The sequence below is a fragment of the Culex quinquefasciatus genome, chromosome 1 (assembly GCF_015732765.1).
Source record: "Culex quinquefasciatus strain JHB chromosome 1, VPISU_Cqui_1.0_pri_paternal, whole genome shotgun sequence".
NCBI classification, from domain to species: Eukaryota; Metazoa; Arthropoda; class Insecta; order Diptera; family Culicidae; genus Culex; species Culex quinquefasciatus.
The window spans coordinates 16106498-16127330 of NC_051861.1; the positions used below are offsets into that span (position 1 = coordinate 16106498).

At 49.2% G+C, this 20833-nt stretch overlaps 2 protein-coding genes across 2 annotated transcripts in view; one reads left to right on the forward strand and one right to left on the reverse strand.

Moving 5' to 3' along the window:
- The window catches only part of LOC6045596 (vacuolar protein sorting-associated protein 13B), a 24413-nt gene extending 4693 nt beyond the window's left edge, over positions 1–19720 (reverse strand). Inside the window, 9 exon segments of the mRNA XM_038249862.1 lie at positions 6830–7481; positions 7536–7750; positions 10649–11183; positions 11241–11353; positions 11412–12974; positions 13030–16120; positions 16187–17369; positions 17372–18886; positions 18943–19720. Coding sequence (XP_038105790.1) covers positions 6830–7481; positions 7536–7750; positions 10649–11183; positions 11241–11353; positions 11412–12974; positions 13030–16120; positions 16187–17369; positions 17372–18886; positions 18943–19207 — 9132 coding nt within the window. The 5' untranslated portion in view covers positions 19208–19720.
- Positions 8231–10653, forward strand: LOC6045595 (serine--pyruvate aminotransferase, mitochondrial). Its single transcript, XM_001862901.2, has 3 exons — positions 8231–9023; positions 10040–10135; positions 10193–10653. The coding sequence occupies exons 1-3, from the start codon at positions 8353–8355 to the stop codon at positions 10605–10607; spliced, it is 1182 nt and encodes a 393-aa protein (XP_001862936.2). The 5' UTR covers positions 8231–8352; the 3' UTR covers positions 10608–10653.
- Positions 19721–20833: the final 1113 nt, after the last annotated feature.

Here is a 20833-nt window from a genome sequence, read left to right on the forward strand (position 1 = left end):
AGCCCTTTAAATTAGTGTTTTTTGTACACCTTTTTGAGGCCGGAACTCAGATATTTTGATGAAATATTCTTGGGGCAGAGGTGGAAATAACACGTCTAGCGTGGGTTACGGTTAAGAACAGAATGAAAATTTATTGAGCTGCCAGGTAACAAACTAATAACTACAAATCCATAGGTTGCTTGATTATCTCCAACACTCCTCCTCAACCTAGGGATGCTGCAGACCAAGTTGATCTCGGCAGATCTCCATCTTCGTACGGCACAGCGGTTTGGTTAGACCATCCGCTGTTTGCTCCTCGCTCCGAACGTAGTCCACGACAACCTCGCCTTTCTCCAGTGCGTCCCGGATGAAATGGTGTCGTATGTCGATGTGCTTTGTCCTCGGATGATAGCCACCGTTCCGTGCGACCGCGATCGCACTTTGGTTGTCGCAGTGGATCGTAATCGCCTCCTCCGACTCGATACGTCCCCGCAACCGGCGCCACCAGAGCGCCTCCTGCACCGCAGCCGACAACGCCATGTATTCGGCCTCGCAGGTCGAGAGTGCAACGGTTTGTTGCCTCTTGCAGCTCCAGGACACGGCTCCACCTTGGGTGGTGAACACGTACCCCGTGATCGACTTCCGGTCCTCCAGATCAGCAGCCCAGTCAGCGTCCGAAAAACCTTCGATCTTTGAAGCTCCTCCTTTCTTGTAGGTCAGACGAAACTTCGAGGTCCCGCGCAGGTAGCGGAACAGATGCTTCACACCACACCAGTGCTTCTCACCAGGGTTCGAGTTGAAGCGGCTGAGGATGTTGACCGCGTAGCAGATGTCCGGTCTGGTGCTCTGGGCCAAGTACATCAAGCACCCAACGGCTTCTTGGTACGGCACGGACTTCATCCTCTCCTTCTCTTGATCAGTCGATGGGCACGCGTCGCGCGTCAACTTCTCGCTCACGTTCATGGGCGTACTGACGGGCTTGCAGTCCGTCATCTGGAACCGACTCAGGATCGCTTCCACGTACTTCTCCTGATCCAGGGCAATCTCGTCCTTGCTCCGGCTCACCCGGATCCCCAGAACGTACTTCGCAGGTCCGATGTCCTTCATCTTGAACTCGCGGCTGAGTTGGGCCTTGATCTCCGTCTTCCAGCGGTCACAGTTCGAGAAAATCAGGACATCATCCATGTACACAGCGACGAACAGCATCTTGTCGCCGCGCACCTTGGTGTACACACACGGGTCGTAATCGGTGCATACCAGGTCAAATTTTCTCAGGGCAGCATCCAACTTCTTGTTCCAGACACGACTGGATTGCTTCAGCCCGTACAGCGCCTTCTTGAGTCGGCAGACCTTGGACCGCTTCTTGCCGTCCACGAAGCAAGGGGGTTGCTCCATGTAGATCTCCTCCGACAGTTCTCCTTGCAGGAAGGCCGTAATTGCGTCCATCTGGTCAACCTTCATGTCCAGACGGGCAGCCAGCGCGAAGAGATATCGCAGCGAACTATAGCGAACGACCGGGGCGTAGGTCTCTTCGTAATCTACCCCCTTTCGCTGCGAGTATCCTTTGATGACCAGCCTCGCTTTGTACCGGTCGATGTCCCCGTTCACGTCCAGCTTGGTCTTGTACACCCACTTGCACTTGATCGCCGAACGTCCTTCTGGTAGATCGCACAGCTCCCACGTTCCGTTCGATATGAGGGCTTCGTACTCATCCTTCATGGCCTGTTTCCAGTGTTCAGCGTCGTCCCGAGCCAGGGCTTGTTGGTGCGTGAACGGATCATCCAGAAGCGGCTGTGGATTGTCGATACCAGTATCGGGTGATTCATCAGGGTTGTCAGAATACTTGCCTTGGGGCGGGCGCCCCCTATCGCAAAGCATCAATCGTTGTTGACCGTCATCGGCAACTGATCTTTGATAAGAGCACGACGGGGGCGCAGCGGCAGGATCCTCGGGCCTCGCGGCTGCGTTGGTCATCGTCGTCGTCTTATCTGCAAATTTCGTCACGGGTAGGCCTTTGTTCCCAAGTTTAAAATCTTTATACTTGCCTGGAAGAAAGCGCTCCCTACCACTGAGCCTCAACCCCGCTTTGGGTGGTTCTGAAGATGATTGTGGCGGGAGCGCGGGCAACGGGTCATCTTCAGTAAAGGACACGTCGTCGTCGCTGCTCTCGGCCGACTCGAATGCATCTTCAGGTTCTTCGTCAGGCTCCTTTTGTGGTTCCGCGGCTTCCGGTGGAACAACCTCTTGAACGGCATCCGTTGGCACGTACTCCCAAAAGTCCAGCCGCACACATGTCCGCTCCGGTCCACTAGCCCTCGGTTCAGCGGTCACTCCACGCTTGACCACTCCTTCCGACACGAACGTCACGTCTCGGCTGTTGATGATCGACCTCGTCTTCTTGTCGTACAAGCGGTACGCCTTGGTGTCCTCTTCGTAGCCAGTGAGGATGCATTCCACGGCTTTCTTGTCCCACTTGCGGCGCTTCTGCTTCGGTACGTGGGTCATCGCGATCGTGCCGAACACTCGTACGTGTGACAAGTCCGGCTTGCGACCTGACCACGCTTCCTCCGGAGTCATCTCGATGCCCTTCGTCGGCGACCTGTTGATCAGGTAGATCGCAGCAGCCACAGCTTCTGCCCAAAACGGTTTTGGCAGATCAGCTTCGAACAGCATGCATCGAGCGCGTTCCACGGCAGTCCGGTTGACCCTTTCTCCGAGTCCGTTCTGCTCAGGGGTGTACTCCACGGTGGTTTGGTGACGGATCCCCATCCCCGACAGGTAGTCCTGGAACAGCCGATTCGTGTACTCCAGGCCGTTGTCCGTCCGAATCACCTTCAGTTTGCGGCCCGTTTGCCGCTCAGCAGTCACGTGGAAATCCTTGAAGCACTGCAGAACCTCTTCTTTGGACTTGGTTCGCAGAAAGTAGACGAAAATCTTGCGCGTCTTGTCGTCGGTGAAGCTGAGATAGTAGCGACAGCCACCCAACGACTTCTCTTCCATCGGGCCGCAGATATCGGAGTGCACCAGGTCCAGGATTCCAGCCGCACGGGTCCCTGCGTGGCTGAATGGCAATCGCGTTTGCTTACCTTCTGCACAGACAATACAGCCTCTGCCACACTCGTTGCCTTCAAACTTGATTCCGTTGACGAGACCGTTCTTCAACTTGATCAGGTTCTTCATGCACATGTGTCCCAAACGCTTGTGCCATAGCTCAGCAGTTTCGCGGGAAGAGCACGCCAGCGCTCTCGGCTTGATCTGGTCCAACTTGAACAGCCCGTTCGATCTGCTCCCAGTTGCGAAGACACTGTTGTCTTCATCGATCACCTCACATCCATCTTTGTTGAACACGACGGTATGGCCTTGATCCACGATCTTCCCGACGGAGAGTAGATTGACCGCCAACTCCGGTACCAGTTCAACGTTCTCGATCTCGATGATGTCGTCGTAGCACGTCGGCTGCAACGTCGTAGTTCCCTCAGCAACAATCCTCATCGCCTGGTTGTTCGCCGCAATTATGCTTCCAGACGTCGTTCGGGGATTCTCCAGCAGCGCCTCGTTCCTGGTCAAGTGCTTCACAGCTCCTGAGTCGAAGTACCAATCGTTGGCGTCGTCCGAATCCAGCACCGAGAGCACGGCACAGAAAGCTTTCTTCTTGCCGTCGCGGTCGTTGCGCACTGGTTCCTTGGCTGTGCAGTCCCTGGCGAAATGGCCAGCTTTGCCGCAGCGATGACACTTCGATCCCTTCGATTTGCTTGAAGCAGCACTCGGTTGAGGCTTGCTCTGCTTGTTGTCCTTGTGGCGCCCCTTGGACACGTACGCTTGTCCTCCGGCTGGTTCCACGGGCAGGTCGTCTTCCTGGAGCAATTTGGTTTTAATGGCGTCACCAGTGATTGCGATCCCGGAATTCTCGAGCCCCATGACCATCGGACGATAGTCCAGCGGTAGTCCCGCCAGCAGCATCATGCCGATCCATTTCTCGTCCAGCGGGAAGCCGATTCCGATGAGCTGATTCGCTGTAGTCGTCATCCGGTTCACGTATGCCTCCATGGACCCACTGCTCGCCAGGTTCGTCGTGATGAGCTTGTGCAGGAGCGCCCACTGACGGGTTAGTCCAGTGTCCTCGTACAGGCCACACAGCTTCGTCCACAACTCCTTGGCAGTCCTCGCGTTCTCCGCGTGGTGGAAAATCGACGGATCGAGGAAGAAAATGATTTTCCCTCGGGCGATCCGGTCCTTCTTCGCGTCGACGGCCGCGCCTTGAGCTGGTTCAATCACGTCCCACAGGTCCTCTATCTCCAGGTACGTGCGCACTGCGAACCTCCACGTCCGCCAGTTGTCACGTCCGACCAGCCGCTCGATCGGCGGATGGCCCCCGGCTCCGTAGTTCTGGCCACGAGCCTCAGGTTGGACAGCACCTTGAGCACCAGCACCGCTTCCGTCTCCGTTAGGCATCTTCTCTAGATTTTCCTACTTCTTCATAAGCTTCAGTTGAAAAGTTAAACTTCTTGAGGTAGATTTTTCAAGTTCTTCAGCGTTCCGGAACCCACTCTGGGCCCATAACCTCTTGGGGCAGAGGTGGAAATAACACGTCTAGCGTGGGTTACGGTTAAGAACAGAATGAAAATTTATTGAGCTGCCAGGTAACAAACTAATAACTACAAATCCATAGGTTGCTTGATTATCTCCAACAAATATTAGTGTTATTTATACACTTTTTTGAGGCTTCACTTTATGCATGCGAGGAAGGCACAAATCACCTAAAGGTGGATTAAGTTACGTTTTTTTTGAATGCTTTGATTTTTAAAAAAAATTTAAATACCTTGGTATCTTGTTTTTTTATTGTTTTTTTAACGCTGTTTTTTTTTTAATTTGTAGTCATCTTTGATTTTTTTTATGTATTGATTTTTTTTCTAGTTTTTTTTTCTAAATTCTTTGATTTTTTAATTTTTACATTTTTTGAATTTACAATTTGTTTATGTTTTGAATTTTTTAAATTATTAATTTATGTCTCAGATTTTATGAATTTTAAACATTTTCAAATATTAGTTTGCGAATGTTTTGATTTTTTTGTTAAACTCCGTAAATGTTTGAATAGGGTATTTGTCCCTATTTTGGGGCCTACTAAGCCGAGCACACTTTTAATTTCATGTATTCTCAAAGGCTGCTATAGGCAGCCTTGCTTATGTTACATGAATAAATTGGGTTTTTAATGCTAATGCTCTTACTTAATCACATTTTTGACGAAAATACCTTATATTTCTGTAAAAGACCGAGAAACTAAAACATTTTTTGTCCCTATTTTGGGGATATTGCTCCTAGCATACGACCTTCTCTGTGCATATTTTCGGCCTGCCTTCTGATTGGTTGAAATTTCGAAGCACGTGGCGAACTTTTTTGACGTATACGGTTCAGCCCCAGCTCGTACAGTACAGCCGCACAAATTCGGTCGACAAACATGTTATATCATTGTGATGTTTTAAGCCATAAATCAACATTAGAATGATTGATTTCACTTGCATTACATGCATAATTAGCTTGGACATGATTTATATCTTTCTTTACGAGCGACACAAAAGAGACGGAAAATAACACGTAAAAACAGTACTGCGCGTCCCTACAGGCACTGCACTACTCATATTGCTTTATTCCTAATTTAATAGAAAAAGTGAATTATTCTTGGCCACCGAAATGAAGGCAATGACAGCACGAATCATTCTCAAGTGACAGATTTTTACCAGATTTGGTGAAAAAATGCTCAATTTCGTTGATTTCTGTTTGGTAGAAATAGGTACTAGGCCCAAACTAGGGACAAATACTCTATTAAGTTTTTTTTTTTTCTGAAACTTCAATATTTTTTGATTTTTAATTTTGAGCTCTTTTTTTAATTTTGGATTTGTTTCTGTTTTTTTCCGAGCATTTTTTTTAAATGTTTTGATAAATTTTATTTTTTTAAATTTCTTGAATATCAATTTTTTTTATTTCTATTAGGCCGTTGCAAATATTTTTCAAGATTTATGTCCCCCCCCCCCCTTCAAAATCGGTCCGAAAAATCAGGGGGCAAATTGTTTTTTTTTCAAAAACCATTAAAATTTTATAGGAAATAGAAGTCTAACCAACTGAAAACAATTAAAAATGTTTTTTCCTGCATTCAAAATCATATTTAGCATGTGTTGGATCGATTTTGTGAAAGTCCAATGTACAGCACCGCAAAAAGTTCAAACAAAAAATCTCTTCAATACATGCATATTTTGAACACTAATGATTGCAACACAACTGGGCAGGTGTAAAATGCATTTTAAAATACTTTTTTCATTCAAATGTTGAGACCATGGCTTGTAATTTAATTTTTTATATATTTTTTTTATTTTTTGACATTTTTGTGATTTACATTTGGTTATGTTTTGAATGTTTTGAATTATTGAATGTTGCTTAAGTTTTTTGTTGTGATTTTAAACTTTATAGACTGTTAGCTTTTTGAATGTTTTGTTTGTTTTTTTTTTTAATTTCGTGAATGTTTTGAATATTTTGTTTTTTTCCATTTTCAAAATTTCAAATAGTTATATTTTTTCTTGAATATTTTTTTTAAATTTTGAGATTTTGTGATTTTTTTAAATTTGTTCCTACTTTTATCATTGCAATGCAAAAAGGATAGCAAAGTGAAATCCCAATGCACTGAGAGCAAGCACACTACCGCGACATGTACCGCGGTGAGCTTGCCGTCGGTTACAAACTTTATTTGCCTCGGTGTTTGCCCCGCTGCGGGGACACCCTTAGGTAAGAATCAGTCTCGTTTAGGTGCTTACCACACGATTTACATAATGCAAAACATATTAATGTGCAAAATTCTTACCTGACTGATGTAATCGATCACAATCTCCGTGGTCCGATTGCGCACGTTTACGGCCAGCTTCAGATCCCCGTACAGTGGAATGTTCAGGAAGATATTTTTGTTCTCGTCGATCCGCACCGGGTGCGACCACCGAATCGCACTTCCGCTTACGCAGGCAAAGATCAGCGCGACCTCAACGGTCTGCGCCTCCGGGAACACGGCGTCCAGTTCCGGCGGCGTGTAGAACACCGTTTGACGCGATCGTACGATCTGGTACCACACAAAGTTCGCCTCGGCCGGACACTCCGGAACGGCTTCGGCCGGTTTGCTCGCGTTGGTGGAGTCCGCCTGGGCCACGTAGATGTTAAAGTCGGTGCGGTTCTCGATCGCGTACGACGGGCACGGGTCGTCGTAGATCGAGACATAGTGCTGACCGTGGTGGGTGACGGTCGACAGGGCTAGCGGAATGTAGCGATCTTCGTGGGTGGGGGTGAGATGTTGCACGCAGAAGCTGCGCCGGGAAACGGGAGCGTTCAGGTGGATTGGGAGCGAGAATTCGGTGTCGGTTCCGTGCTGGTACAGGGCCAGATAGCACTGGTACGAACTGTTGGGTTTGAGACGGTTCTTGTGTTGGGACAGGTTGCTCAGGACGGTTACCGCCGAACCTTGGGGACTGAAATAAATAAATCAGCAATCGAAGTCTACAACCAACAATTTTATAACGTACTTATCACACTTCCGGTCATTCCGCGGAAGTCCAATGCACGCGGTATGTTGGCTCCGCTCGTCCTGCCGAATCTGATCGAGCTGTTCGTTGTCGAGCACGGCGAAGCACCACCCGTACAGCTCATAGCTGGAATAGTTGGTCACGACAAACTGCGCCGCTACGGTGATGACTCGGATGTTGTTCTCCGTGGTGGACGACAGGATGACGTTGCTGACCTAATGTGACGGGAAAAAATATTGTGACTTACATTGCAGAGCAAACAATTACGCACGGTGCTATTGGAGAAAGGTTGTTATCAGTTGGCAAATGCGAACTTCGAGTGCGGCTTAAAACCGCAGGCAAAACTGCGTAGGTCATCGATCTGGAAGATCATTCTGGAGAAAAGTGACCATAAAATCACATCTTGGTAAGAGGAAAACCGCACAGACAAGCTGATTAAACAGAGACTGGTTGATCTGAAATATCGTCTGAAGAGTTGTAACATATGGAAAGAAACCACAAAGTCTCGCGTTCACCGCGACAATGTGTTATCAGCAGCGAGTTCTCTTTCATTCGCTCTTTCTCTTTCCACGACTAGCCGGTGAGAAGGTGGAACAGCTTCAAGAGAAAACAATGGTGCCATTTCAATTCACTATCAACTGATTAACTCTCAAAACTTTTCAGCAAACCTGGCACCACTGATCCGAGAGAGAAACAGCCCACGTACGCAAGCTTAAAAACCGGTCCGTTCACCGCTCGTCCGCTCATTCAGTCTCAACTCTGCCTTCCACAATCATTCAACAAGTGAAAGTTCTCGCGCCAAAGCAAACTACGTCGAATGGAGTACAAAGTGACCTCTCCGGCGGTTCTCCGCGAACCCCTGGTCGTTCCGGACAAGCTGCTGATGGGACCGGGTCCGTCAAACGCTCCCCAGCGAGTTCTGGACGCCATGTCAAAGCCCATTCTGGGCCATCTGCACCCGGAGACGCTCAAGATCATGGACGACATCAAGGAGGGCGTTCGGTACCTGTTCCAGACGACGAACGCAGCTACCTTCTGTTTGAGCGCGTCCGGCCACGGCGGTATGGAGGCCACCCTGTGCAACCTGCTCGAGGATGGTGACGTGGTTCTGATTGGTCACACCGGACACTGGGGAGACCGATCGGCGGATATGGCTACGCGGTACGGGGCCGATGTGAGGACGGTCAAATCGAAGGTCGGCCAGTCGCTCTCGTTAGACGACATTCGCACGGCATTGGTGCAGCACAAACCGTCGGTACTATTCCTGACCCAGGGAGATTCTTCGACGGGAGTCCTCCAGGGGCTGGAGGGCGTTGGAGCGCTATGCCACGCCAACAACTGCTTGCTTATTGTGGATACGGTCGCGTCGCTGGGCGGAACCCCCTTCTTCATGGACCGCTGGGAAGTGGACGCCGTTTACACCGGTTCGCAGAAAGTGCTCGGAGCACCGCCGGGCATTACGCCAATGTCGTTCAGCCATCGAGCCGTGTAAGTACGGGGCTGCTATCTCTTGACGAAAGTTTGTATTTATAATGTGATGATGAGCTTGTTCGGGGAGACAATCTTATCTGTGGGGCAGTGGTGGCACCGGTTTTATTGCTCTGTTGTGTTTTTGAAGGTCGATGTGCGCACCGCGCCCGGGGGGAAAAGTTATGGTTGCAATTTGGAAGATTCGTCTGACGTTTTGCGACCCGGCAGATAGCGACCGCGCGTGATTGGATGCGTAAATAGCACCGCTATTAAGTAAAATTTGCGATAAGTGGGCTGTTTCTTGGAGGTAGTTGAATGCAGAGCTGTGCAAATGCATTCGAATGAATGTTCATTCTGTGGCCTCCTTAAACTTTTTTGTTTGCAATGCGTACTCACGAATTTTCCTTTTTATTCTGTTTCTCCATGACTTCTGCTTTTTTTATTGTTTACAATGCGTACTAACAAATTTCCTACTTTTCTTTTTTTATCGATCCATTTTCAATTTGAAACTTATATTTAAGATGCCTTCAAATTTTTTGTTTAGTTCTAAACAATCCCGAACAGCAAAGAACAATGCATGACAAGTTTGACTGACAGACAGCATTTTAAAAACATCAGGTTGACAGTTTAGTGCCCAGCGAGTTCAACACTGTGCGAATTGGGTCCTAAAATGAAGCTTTGATTGCTGATATTATTGTTTGCAGCGATAAAGCTTATTTTTCTGAGTACAATGACCCTTTGTACGACCACAAAGAGTTTAAAATGGATTTTTAAATCAATTTTGAAAAATTAACCTCGCGGTCCTTCTTGACAGAAAAGCTCCTACTTGACAGCTCGTTCCAAGTGAACCATAGTTGATCCATCGAAAAAATGTTGTCTTGTCATAGAAATGTTTTGCATTAAAATGAAAAAAAGTGATCAGAAATGGTTTTTAATCGTGTTTTTTACCGTTGTACATAAAAATTGACAAAGGGCTTTAGTACCCAATTGACTTTGTTTTCTCTGTAATAATCTTTTTTTTATTCTTCTTCTAGGGAACGCTTCAAAAGCCGTAACACGAAGGTCAAGGTGTACTACTGGGACATGGCGCTGGTCGGCGATTACTGGGGATGCTTCGGACGACCACGCATGTACGTAACAGTCACGTTTGTAACAACAATCTGTAAAGTGTTCTCCCGTCTTTCCAGCTATCACCACACCATTTCGGCCACCCTACTGTACGGCCTGCGCGAAGCCATCGCTCTAGCTTGTGAGGAAAGCTTGCCGACGTTGATCGCCCGCCACCAGGACTGTGCACAGCGGTTGTACCGTGGACTGGAAGCGGCTGGCTTCGAGTTGTATGCCAATTCGAAGGACCGGCTGGCTACCGTAACCACCATCAAGGTACCCCAGGGGGTCGATTGGCTCAAGGTGGCGCAGTACGCGATGAAGACTTATATGGTGGAGATCAGTGGAGGTTTGGGACCTACCGCTGGGCAGGTATTCCGGATTGGCTTGATGGGACAGAATGCTACAACCGAGAGGGTCGATCGCGTACTGCAGGTGTTCACGGAGGCCGTCAAGTCATTGCAACCAAACGTGCAGATTAAGGGCAAGATTTAGGCTAGTTTTAAGAGTACTTGTAGTGAATAAAGATGACTTACCCCACTTTCCGATCGTAAGCATATCTCAACCGAACCTTCCGCCGGCAGTACGTGGCTGTTTGGAGCCTGCTTTTTGACCGCGTCTCCGTCCAAGTAGATCACTTCCGACTGCAGCGCGAACCCAACGTCCAGCTCCAGCGTGAAGCTGCTCTCGATGTAGTGCGGCATCACAATGTTGTTCGGCTCGATCAGGTTCACCTCGTACGAGTCGCAGTTCCGAACGCGCACCGGACAGCCCAGCTGGTTGATGAACAGTGCCCAGGGAGCAATACTGAGCATCAGACAGCAGGACAGTTCGTGCGCTGCGGAACAGTTGTACAGGGGGAACGTCGCCTCCTGGATCGAATTTTCCCGCCGCCAGCGAAGTTCTTCCTCGCGCGAGCAGGGCCACGGAACGGAATGAGACTTGCGGAGCATTCCGATGGCCGCTTCGACCGTTTTGAAGCGATCGGGCACCTGGAAGAAGGTCCGTCCGTCGATCAGACGGTACGAGAGCAGCGCCTTGCGTTTGTCTTCGCCGTGCGGGGAGTTGAAGCTGGAGATTTTGGGGATGGTTAATTGCTGGTACAAATTCATAATTGGGTTAACTCACTCCATTCGGAACTGCAACTCGTGCTCGTCCGAGTTTGTTCCGGATACGAGCAGCTGGCGCCGTTCACCTTGTCCGTAGATCGAAAAGTTCTGGTCGATTTTCTCTTCGTGAGCCTGGAAGAAACGTTCGTATTACATGATCTTGTCGATCACCTCACCCAGTCAAACTTACTGTCGTGTTCACCGTCAGCATGGACTGTACCATAAATAGCGGCCAAACGACGACCAGTACCCGCTCGTTGAACGACTCCTTCAGCTCGGCGTGATCCCCAATCCGTTCCCGAATGATTCGCACCCAATAGCTGATGTATCCCTCCGTCGTCATCCCCGTAGGAATTTTCACCAAGTACGGCTTCGATCCGTTCATAATCTCCCGCATGGGAATGTCCCCGGACCAGCCCTTCCGCTCGCCGTCGATCGCCAACTTGATGCTCTGCTGGTTCTTGTTGTTGGCCGCCCCGAACACGTTCCCATCGGAACCCTCCTCGAGCAGGAAGCTCGTCGATACGTAGTGCTTGTCACTGTTTGGGACGACCTTGTAGAATCGGTACTGAACCTTCAACCGTTGGCTGGTCATGTTGAAGAAGCTGATTTGACCCTCGATCGTGACGCGCTTCTGAGCGCTGCTCAGATTCTCAACTCGCACCACAAACAACTTGTCGTCGTCAACGTCTTCTTCGTGAACCGGCAAAATCCGAACGTAGAACAAGCCTTCTTTCGTCACCTCAAACGGTTCCGTGCTGATTTCCTTGTAGTTTTCGTTGAACACAATCTGCAGCTTTTGCGGATGTCGGAAGCTTCGGAACACGTACTGACACAGCTCTTCCGTTCCCAGGAAGATCCCTTCGCCTGTACCGAACTGACCAATTCGAATACCTACGTGGGTGTGGTTGCAAACGATGTACTTCCCATACAGTAGCGTATTCTCAGGCTGCGTACAGTTCCAGATCTTCTCCGCAACGAGCAGGTTGTACCCGATCGATGGCCCATACCGCACCAAGATGTCGTCGGAGATCGCCTTGAACTCGAGCGAATCTTCCTCCGAAGATACGATCGCCTTCAGGTTGACCACTTCCAGCGCATTCTCAAACGTGAAGTGACTGTAGTCAAGCAAGTCACACTGCAGGTTCATCTCACCGCTCAGCAGAAAGTCAAAGTTGTCGTAGATTGTCGCGTGAACCCGGAAGTGCTGCGCATTCAGCATCAAGAACTTGTGACTCCTCGATTCCGACGATTCCTTGCAAAACCTGTACCGCTCAAACGGTTTCGGAAGCGTTACGACCTCCGGTCGTTCGATCACGTTGAACAGATTGACCTGCACTGGACGCAGCTCAACAGTGAGCTCCACGTTAGGGATCATGTTTGGATTGAAAATCGAGTCAACGCGCATGCAAGCCACGAAGATCTTCGGATGCAGTCGGTAGGGTAAACTCACGATTCGACCCGTAGACAGGTAGGTATCCTTCAGGGCGTCGGTTATGTTCGAAATCAACGATCTGCTCGACTCTTGCGGGTCGTTCTCGTCGTTCGCGGTGGACTCTTCCTGCTCATTACCCTCGTAGATCACGTTCTGGGTCATCACGATGCGCCAAATCGGGGATGCGATCTTGCTGGACGGTAGCCGAAGGTCGATTTTCTCATTTTCCGACAGTGTGAACTCGCACAGCTCGAAGAAGTCACCGTAGATTTCGGAAAAGTACTCCAACTTGCACTGGATATTCAACGACTTGGAGGTCTGAAACAACGCGTTGGTTATCTTGAGGTACAGTTCGGAATTCCATCATACTTACATTCATCGGCACCGGGAATACGGTAACGTTGTGCAGGGACCTCGGCTGCGGGTACCTCCAGCAGATGATGCCCACGTCTCGGTTGATGATCTTGATCTGGTACGGCAGCGGAAGTTCGTTCGCTCGCGTCGACTCGATGAACTGGAACGCCCCGGCCCGCAGGTCATCCTGGTAGTGCTCTTCCTGCGTTTTGGAAGCCTTGCTGAAGCTAGGCGCCGCTATTGGGATGAGGTTGTCGCGACTTGGAGTCATGTTGGCACTGCTGATCTCGGTAGTACGGGCGATGTCTTGTTCCGCGGATGATTTGGAGTTGAGTACTTGGTTGAACAGGTCAGTCATTTGCTGAATCTCGGTTAGGTTGTTCGGGTTAAAGTCCAACTGGAGGTAGCTCGATTTGAGCTTGGTCTGAATGAGGGGATCTCGCTTCCAGTACTCTTGCGTTAGAGTAGCTTGCAGATTGAACGAGAACGGATGAATGATCGTGAACGATTCCTGGCAGAAGATTAGTTCTTCGAGATCCAGCGTAAAAGACATACGTTCGGGGCGTTCTTGGACACGCAGGGATGATTGGATCGACGTCAGTGATAGCTTACAGTTATAGGCTTGACTATCTTCGTCGTGCAAATGGATCATAGCTTGGGACAAACGTAGACTGACTTTTTCGATGTCGTACATGTTTGACTTGATCATCTTGAACTTGTTTCGACTTAGAATTGGTTTGGGTAATTTTCTCACCTGCTTTGTAGTGGACTTTTTCTGACCACCTCCGACAGCACCGTCCAGAACGTCCACAAGATTTTGCAGGATCTGCAATTTCTGATGAGATATTGTCAGCTTGATCGGTCTCCGGAAGTCTACGATTAGTTCCTTAGTTTTCTTCGTGAAACTGTTTACAAATCGCGTTTTGATGATTGGCTGTGGAATTCCTAGATCGTCAGGTTCTCCAGAAAGGGTCTTCAACAAGGAAAGATCTCCCAGGTCGATAACCAGATCAAACAGCGAAACTTGCATGACATGCTCCAGCAAGTTCAGCGAAACCAATCCGTTCGGTTGAGCCATAACCATACGGAACAACATCTTTGGTTCCTCGGTATCCTTGACCTTCTTTTCGTACAAATTCACCTTGAAGTAACCTCCCAGGAAGCACACCTCGTATGGAACTGTCTGCTGCTCAACCGTAGTCCCCGCCGCCGCTGTCTTGATCTGGTCGGACGACCTGCTGGAAATCTTTCGCTGGCGCGAAGTCACGCTACGCCGACTGCTGGAAGTAGCTTTCTTCGCCTCAGAAGCCCGGAACGACTCCACGCCGGAATCTTCCTCGAACTTTGACAGCTTGGAGTGACTGCGGCGGAAGGTTCGGGCCGGTGGTAGCTGTTCGGACTTGATCGAGTCGATGCTGATCGTGTCCTGGCTGGTGAACAGAGTCGGGTTGAACTCGACGACGCTGCTGCGCGACGAAGAAGCGCTTGCTGGAGGAGGTGAAACGAGATGCGCGATCGAGGATAGCTTTCTGGAGATGTTGCCGGCGAGGCGGAGTTGATCGATGTCGAGGTTGATTAGCAGATCGGACATGCAGTTGAGTTCCATTGCCTGGCTGCAGATGAGGACGTTCTTGTAGATGATGCAGGGTGCGCAGATGACGGAAAAGTGGAACTCCTTGAAGATTGTGCTGACTTCGAAGTCGGACGATCGCTGGACATCTTGGAGATTGTTCCACTCGAAAGCTGGGTTATCGTGATGGGTTGTTGAGGAGGTTTGCTCTTGGATGTAGCCCAGGATGTCGGACCAGCTGGCGGTACTCAGCGAGATGTCTTTTAGTAGCAGTTCGTACTGCCGGTCTTCGATTTTGGATCCGGGAACGTTTAGGATTCTCATCTGGGCGGCTTTGGTGTAGATATCTGGTCGCAACGGAACTCGACAGATTGGATTCTCCACGTTGTGATGCATCGTAATGGAGTTGATCTTGAAGATGTACGCGTTACACTGCTCCGGACAATCCCGAAGCGGAATAAACAGCCGCAGTCCTTTGCTGGAGAACAAGATCAATGGGAGATCTTTTACCCCTAGAACACCTGTGGGTGCCTTTTCCTTACGTTGGAAAATAGTCAGAACGTCAATGCACTGTTCCAGGAGATCCAAATCCAACCGTAAATCAATCTGCTCCATTTTGGCAATCACCTCGATCAAAGTATCGTTCTGTTCCCGATTCTTGCGAACAGTATCCCACTTGGTGTGAACGTTTTTAGTCTCGGCTTTTGTTATTGTCAGATTCAGGAATGTATCGTTGGCGGACTTGCTGGACCCACCCGATTCCGTTTGCACCGTCAAACCCAGCGCTTCGTTTTTGACCCACGATCGTTTCGTCCCGTCAAATTCGTAACACTGCCCGTTCATTCCGCCGATCTTTGCCTTGATCTGCAGGTACACGTCCTGCATGTCCAAACTGTAGATGATGTCTTCCATCTCAAACACTAGCTTAACCTTCGACTCTCCGGAATCTTCCTTTACGACACAGTTGACCGTTACCTTGGAGAACGTCCATTGCAACCAGATGGACAATGGCATTGATTCTACCTTCACCTCCTTGAGCGTTTCCTCCGACGCTCCACTGGAGTTGTGAGTCAAGTCCAGAAACTCTTTCAAATCCGCAGCCGTCGTTGCACCACCAGCTTGCGATATCTCCAGCACCTGCGGTTGATCCTTCTTCCCTCCGATACCGACACCTTCCTGACTTTGCTGAAACATTGGCAGCGCAAGAATCCGGTTCAGCGTTGCACCGACCAGCACCAGCTGCTCCTTGAACACGTTCACCTTCAGTGGTGAGGTGTCCACGTGGAAGCAGGCCGACGTAGCCGTACCGTCTTCCTTGAAGTTTAGCACCAGCGAGATGTTGGTGGTCGTTTCTTCGAGCAGTTTGTCCATCGTACGGTTCTGGTACGTCCAGCTGGAGGTGTTCGCCAGCGATACCGTCCACGGGAAACTTTCGCGATCTTCGGGCCATACCGATTTGGCGAGGCTGATCGGAAAGCGGTTGATCGATGCCGACAGGCTACTGGACTTGAACGCGGAATTTACGGTGATTAGCGGGAGTCTGGAAAAGGCGGGTATCAATCACAGTATGTTTTGCATTTTGCATGGATTAGCTCTTGGTACTCACTTCAACATCACGATCTCGTTGTCTCCAAACTCCTCCTCCGGCAGTCCAGACGCGCCGCCGCTCTCCTGCACGATACTCTTCTCCGGAAAGTACACCGTACAGTGCGAAAACTCCAGATGAAAGATGATCCTCCTGGAGAGCTGCTTCCAAAAGTCCTGATCGGGCGAGCTCGTCGTCGCGGCACCAATTTCCAGCCCCCCTTCCCCTTCCTCCTCGGCCACGGTAGACGCGATCGCGGGTAAAGCTGCCCCATCGACCGCATCCGGTCCCATCGGCGGGTCCACCTGGTCCGAGCTGGAGTGTACGGACGTGATCGGTTGTGAAGTGGTGGTGGCGGTCTTTTTGGGCAACAGACGATCGGCGGATTTGCGCGGTGAGAGCGAGTGCCGGTGGGCGCGGGAGAGGGGATCTTCCGAGCGGGACTGTTGAAGCTCGGTGAAGATGCGCAGGAACTCGTGAAGCGTTGGGTCGACGTTGAGGGAGAGGTCAAGGAAGCGGCCGTAGAAGAGCGGAGGGTGATCGAGGGTGGTGAGGGTGCGATCGATCGGGAGTTGCACGATTACGGTGAGGAAGTCTTCGTCGGTGGGATAGTCTGGCCAGAGGGCGGTCAGGGAGCGTTGGGAGGAGGCGGTTGTAGGTGTGTACGTTAGACAGCGAAGGCTGCGGGATGTCAGCTTGAGGCAGGAAGTGCGCTCGGAGAGTACCTGACGCGCGTGGACGTTGGAGATGGTCAGATCTAGGATCGGAGTCGATGGTGGGTTTAGGTTTGAGAGCAGTTCTTGGGATGGATTGAAAGATGGGATCTTGTTGAGAAGGGAGGAGAGGATCGAGGATGCCACGATGGTTTGCTGGGGATTTAGGTAGAGTTTCACGTCGGAAGCGCCAAAGTTGTGTTCGGTTTTGTTGAGTTCCGCGTTGGGCCAAAGTTCCGGAAAGATCAGGTAGCGATGCTGGTGATTCAAGTTGATGGCCGTGGCGATTAAGTGGTTGGAGTCCGCGTAACGCAGCTTGGCTTGTGCGCGTTCCAGATTTCCTGAGATCGAGTGGAAGCAGCTGTCGAATAGTTTGGACGGAGGTTCTGGCAGTTGGCAGGTCGTGAAGACGAGGCGGTTTTCGTAGAGCGGAGTTAGGATATTGCACTCGATGCGGTTGAAGTCGACCTCCAGCAAGGGCCCAAGATCGGTTGTTGTGGGGTTTTGGAAGAACTTCGCTTGCGACCGAGCTGGAACCGGCCGTGATCGAACGGATGAAGTTCCAACGTTGGCGTTACGACAGTAATGTGGATCTGTTTGAGCGGGATTTCGCTCATCAGAGCGTCATAGTCTTCCGCCGATGGCGGTGGAAGTTGGGACAAACTTGGCGTCGGTTTCTGCTCGTAGTACGGCTGGTATTCGTAGGCATCCTTGTAAGAGATCAACTTTTTCACCCGATGAAGAGTATCTGCGCCGAATTTTAACCGGAATTTGCCCAAAAATCCGCGAATCATGTACTTCTCTGACAGGTTGCTGAACTCAAGATCGCTCCCAAACTCGGACGTTCGGCGATCGTCCGGAATTTGTACTTCGTGTACAATGTCCATCGCGATCGCGGGAGATCTTGCCAGCAAAACCTGTTGGGTGTACGTCCCAAGGTGATAATTCCAGTTGACGTTGTACTTCCGACTTTCACCTGTTTTTTCGTCAAAAAAGGACCCACTAACATGTAAATTCTCTTCCGAAACAGCTGCCTCACTGGTAAATATCTCCTTAATACCCATCGGATGTCCGCAGGGACAGCCTTCCAGCGACTGCAGCCCGACTTTGGCGATACCTCCGCTTAAATTGAACCACTTCAAGCCGCAAATGACCACCTCTCCATGCACTCCGTTCAAATCCAGCTGCAAAAACGGGTTGTACTTGATCTTCCGCGCCGTTCCCACCACACTATCCCCAACCAGCTCCTGCGTCTTGAAGATCATCCGCAGCCTATCGATGTAGCAACCGGCGTGAAATACGTGAAACTCATGGTCGTCCGTACTATCGGATTCACTCTCTTCCGGAAAGAACGATGGCAGCAGGTTCCAAGCCCACGACAGCAGCGACTCCTGGTTGGCCTCACCTTCCCCTTCCCCACCGCTTTCCGCCGTCAGCGAAGTTTCGCTCTTGATCTTACCCTGCTTCAGCGCCATCCCAAGCTCGTACAGCCGCATCAACATGGGAAACTGCTGTGACGAGACGTTCACGTCCAAAAAGTTGCTGTGGACATCGATTCGGGTAATCGACGAGCGGTCCTGCGATGCCGGAGCGTTGCTATATCTCATCAACACCCGTGCCTGCAGCGTACTGCGATAAAGGACCGGTTCCTGGCAAACCTCAATCTTTCCCGCCGAATTCCGCTTGTCCAAGCATATCGTCAGGTCGACAATGTTGATCAGCTTCCTCAGCGAGACCCGCGTCGGCGAAATTTCTATAAACGCCGGATTCCAGCCGGCATCCGCCGACTCCATCGACAGCTGCTGTATGTTCATCGAGACAACTATGTCTTCTTCGACATACTTGAGAATAACGTTGTGGCACCGTATCGTGATGTTGTTGGCGATCCGATTAATTAGCGAGGCCATGTAGCCGGGAGGGGGCGCCTCTTCCGTGTTTTTGTTCTTTCGCGAGGCATCTCTGCGAGGTGCGGCACGACTGCCCGGTTCTTGCAGTTTTAGGACAAATTCTGCAGAAATAAAATTTTAACATTTTAGTTCAAAGTAATTTAGCTTTCGCTTTTACCAATAGTGTTAATCGTGATGACAATCGGTTCCGACGCGATCTTGGTCCACGGCACCCGGATGGCCAGCTCGTGGATGTGGCCGGACAAGAACTGGAATGGCAGCGACAGCTCCTCCTCCAGCACGTCCAGCTTCAGGTCCAGATTTTGGAAGACCACCTCGCCGCCCCACAGCGACACCTGCGAATCTTCCGGCCGGATGTTTTTGACATACTTCTCCAGGTATGTCAAAATTATCGGCGTTATGTACGATTCGATTTTGAACATTGCGCTATCCGGAACAAACGACGGGATCAAAACATAACGGGACTCCTTGAACCACAAATTTTAATTCACGCCACACATTTGGATATCAAAAGCATTCGTTATCAAACAAAGACACCCGCGTCGATAGTGATAAGCTGCACACAATTTTCTCGTCTTTGCCTTTTTGTGACTAATTTTCGCGAGAAAATTGGCTCTGATAACGAGCCAAACATTCCACGGAGTCAATTTTTTTTTCACTCTGCAGGTCTTCTTGTTCTTCTTCTTGTTCGGTGGAATCTTGCGTTTTGTCACGAAACCGGCGATAAACGTCAGAAAGGGGACAAAAACAAACTACGAGGTTTGGGGGGTTTGGGTTGCCGGTTGTCGAAATCGAACTGGCCGAATGAATTTAAAATTTATTTTTGTTGGAATGAAGTTACTCAAAAACCAGTAAAACCCGAGTTGCATTGTAAATTTGATTTGGCTAACTGCGGTGGATTTTCTACCGGTGGATACTTTTATACCACAGTTTTTTGTATGATCAACATGGTAGATGATTTGATGGATTTTTGGCAGTTCGAATTATGTATTTCAAGAAAATCCACCGCGGTTAACCAAAATCAAATTAATAATACAACTCTACTAAAACTTACGCTCCATTTAAAAAGCTAAAACTGAGTAGGTATGTTAAATTTGTATGGAAGTTTTGTAACTAAGAGGGTAAAATCAAAATTATTGCATTATGTATTTAATAACTCAAATAATTAACAACGCAGTGGAATTTGTGGATGACACTTTGCTTGCACAATCGGTTACGCCCAAACGGTATGCAACCGCGTTTTTTTGCAGCGGCCGTAGCGACCGGGCAAGCTCGGGCGCATTCTACAGCAAAAGCTTAGTCTATAAACGCAAGCTTTATGGCATTGGTAAATTATTATGGTCAATCAGTTTGCGGTGCTGGCCACCAGCGGCAAACCCGAATCGTACACTGAGAATCAGCAATCCCTCTCGAAAACAGCATGATTCAAAAAAAAAGAAAGTTCTCCGAGCGGGCTCAAAATTTTTCTTGGCCCGTATTTTTTTGTTTGGCCATTAGGGTGACCTACGCCGTGTTAGGGTGGTCCGAAACATGGCCATTTTCGTCATTTTTCGCAAAAACCATTTTTTTTCAAAAAATCATATCTCCGCGCCATTCAATCCGATTTTATCTGTCTTAGACGCAAAAGAAAGGTAATTAATTTGGCCATTTGGAAAAAATAGTAGGAAGTTTCAAAAATCTAGCATACAATTTTAAAAGGTCGTATGAAAACTTAAAATGCTGTTTTGAAGGTGTCGGGACCAAAGAGCCTATGTCTGAAAATATTTTTACCTGATTCCTCGGAAAATTTTACACAGCATATCAAAAAATTGTGAAGTTATGTTTTAAATTTTCTGAGATACGATTTTTTAAACATAAAAACTGGGTTTTTCGACGCGCCCCGCGCAAAAATGGAAAAATGACGAAAACGGCAAAAAACGACTTTTTTCACTAAAGCTGCGATAACTTGAAAATTTCAGCGATGACCTATACGTGTTAGGGTACCAAAAGTTACGTATTTCAATTACACCCATACACTGCTCTAAAATGATTCATAATTTTTAAATCCA

Bases quoted from the DNA above. Each gene is read 5' to 3' on its own strand.
- LOC6045595 (XM_001862901.2), top strand. From the start codon at position 8,353: ATGGAGTACAAAGTGACCTCTCCGGCGGTTCTCCGCGAACCCCTGGTC. The intron at 9,024-10,039 runs GTAAGTACGGGG...TTCTTCTTCTAG, and splicing joins TCGTTCAGCCATCGAGCCGT to GGAACGCTTCAAAAGCCGTA. The intron at 10,136-10,192 runs GTACGTAACAGT...CCGTCTTTCCAG, and splicing joins TGCTTCGGACGACCACGCAT to CTATCACCACACCATTTCGG.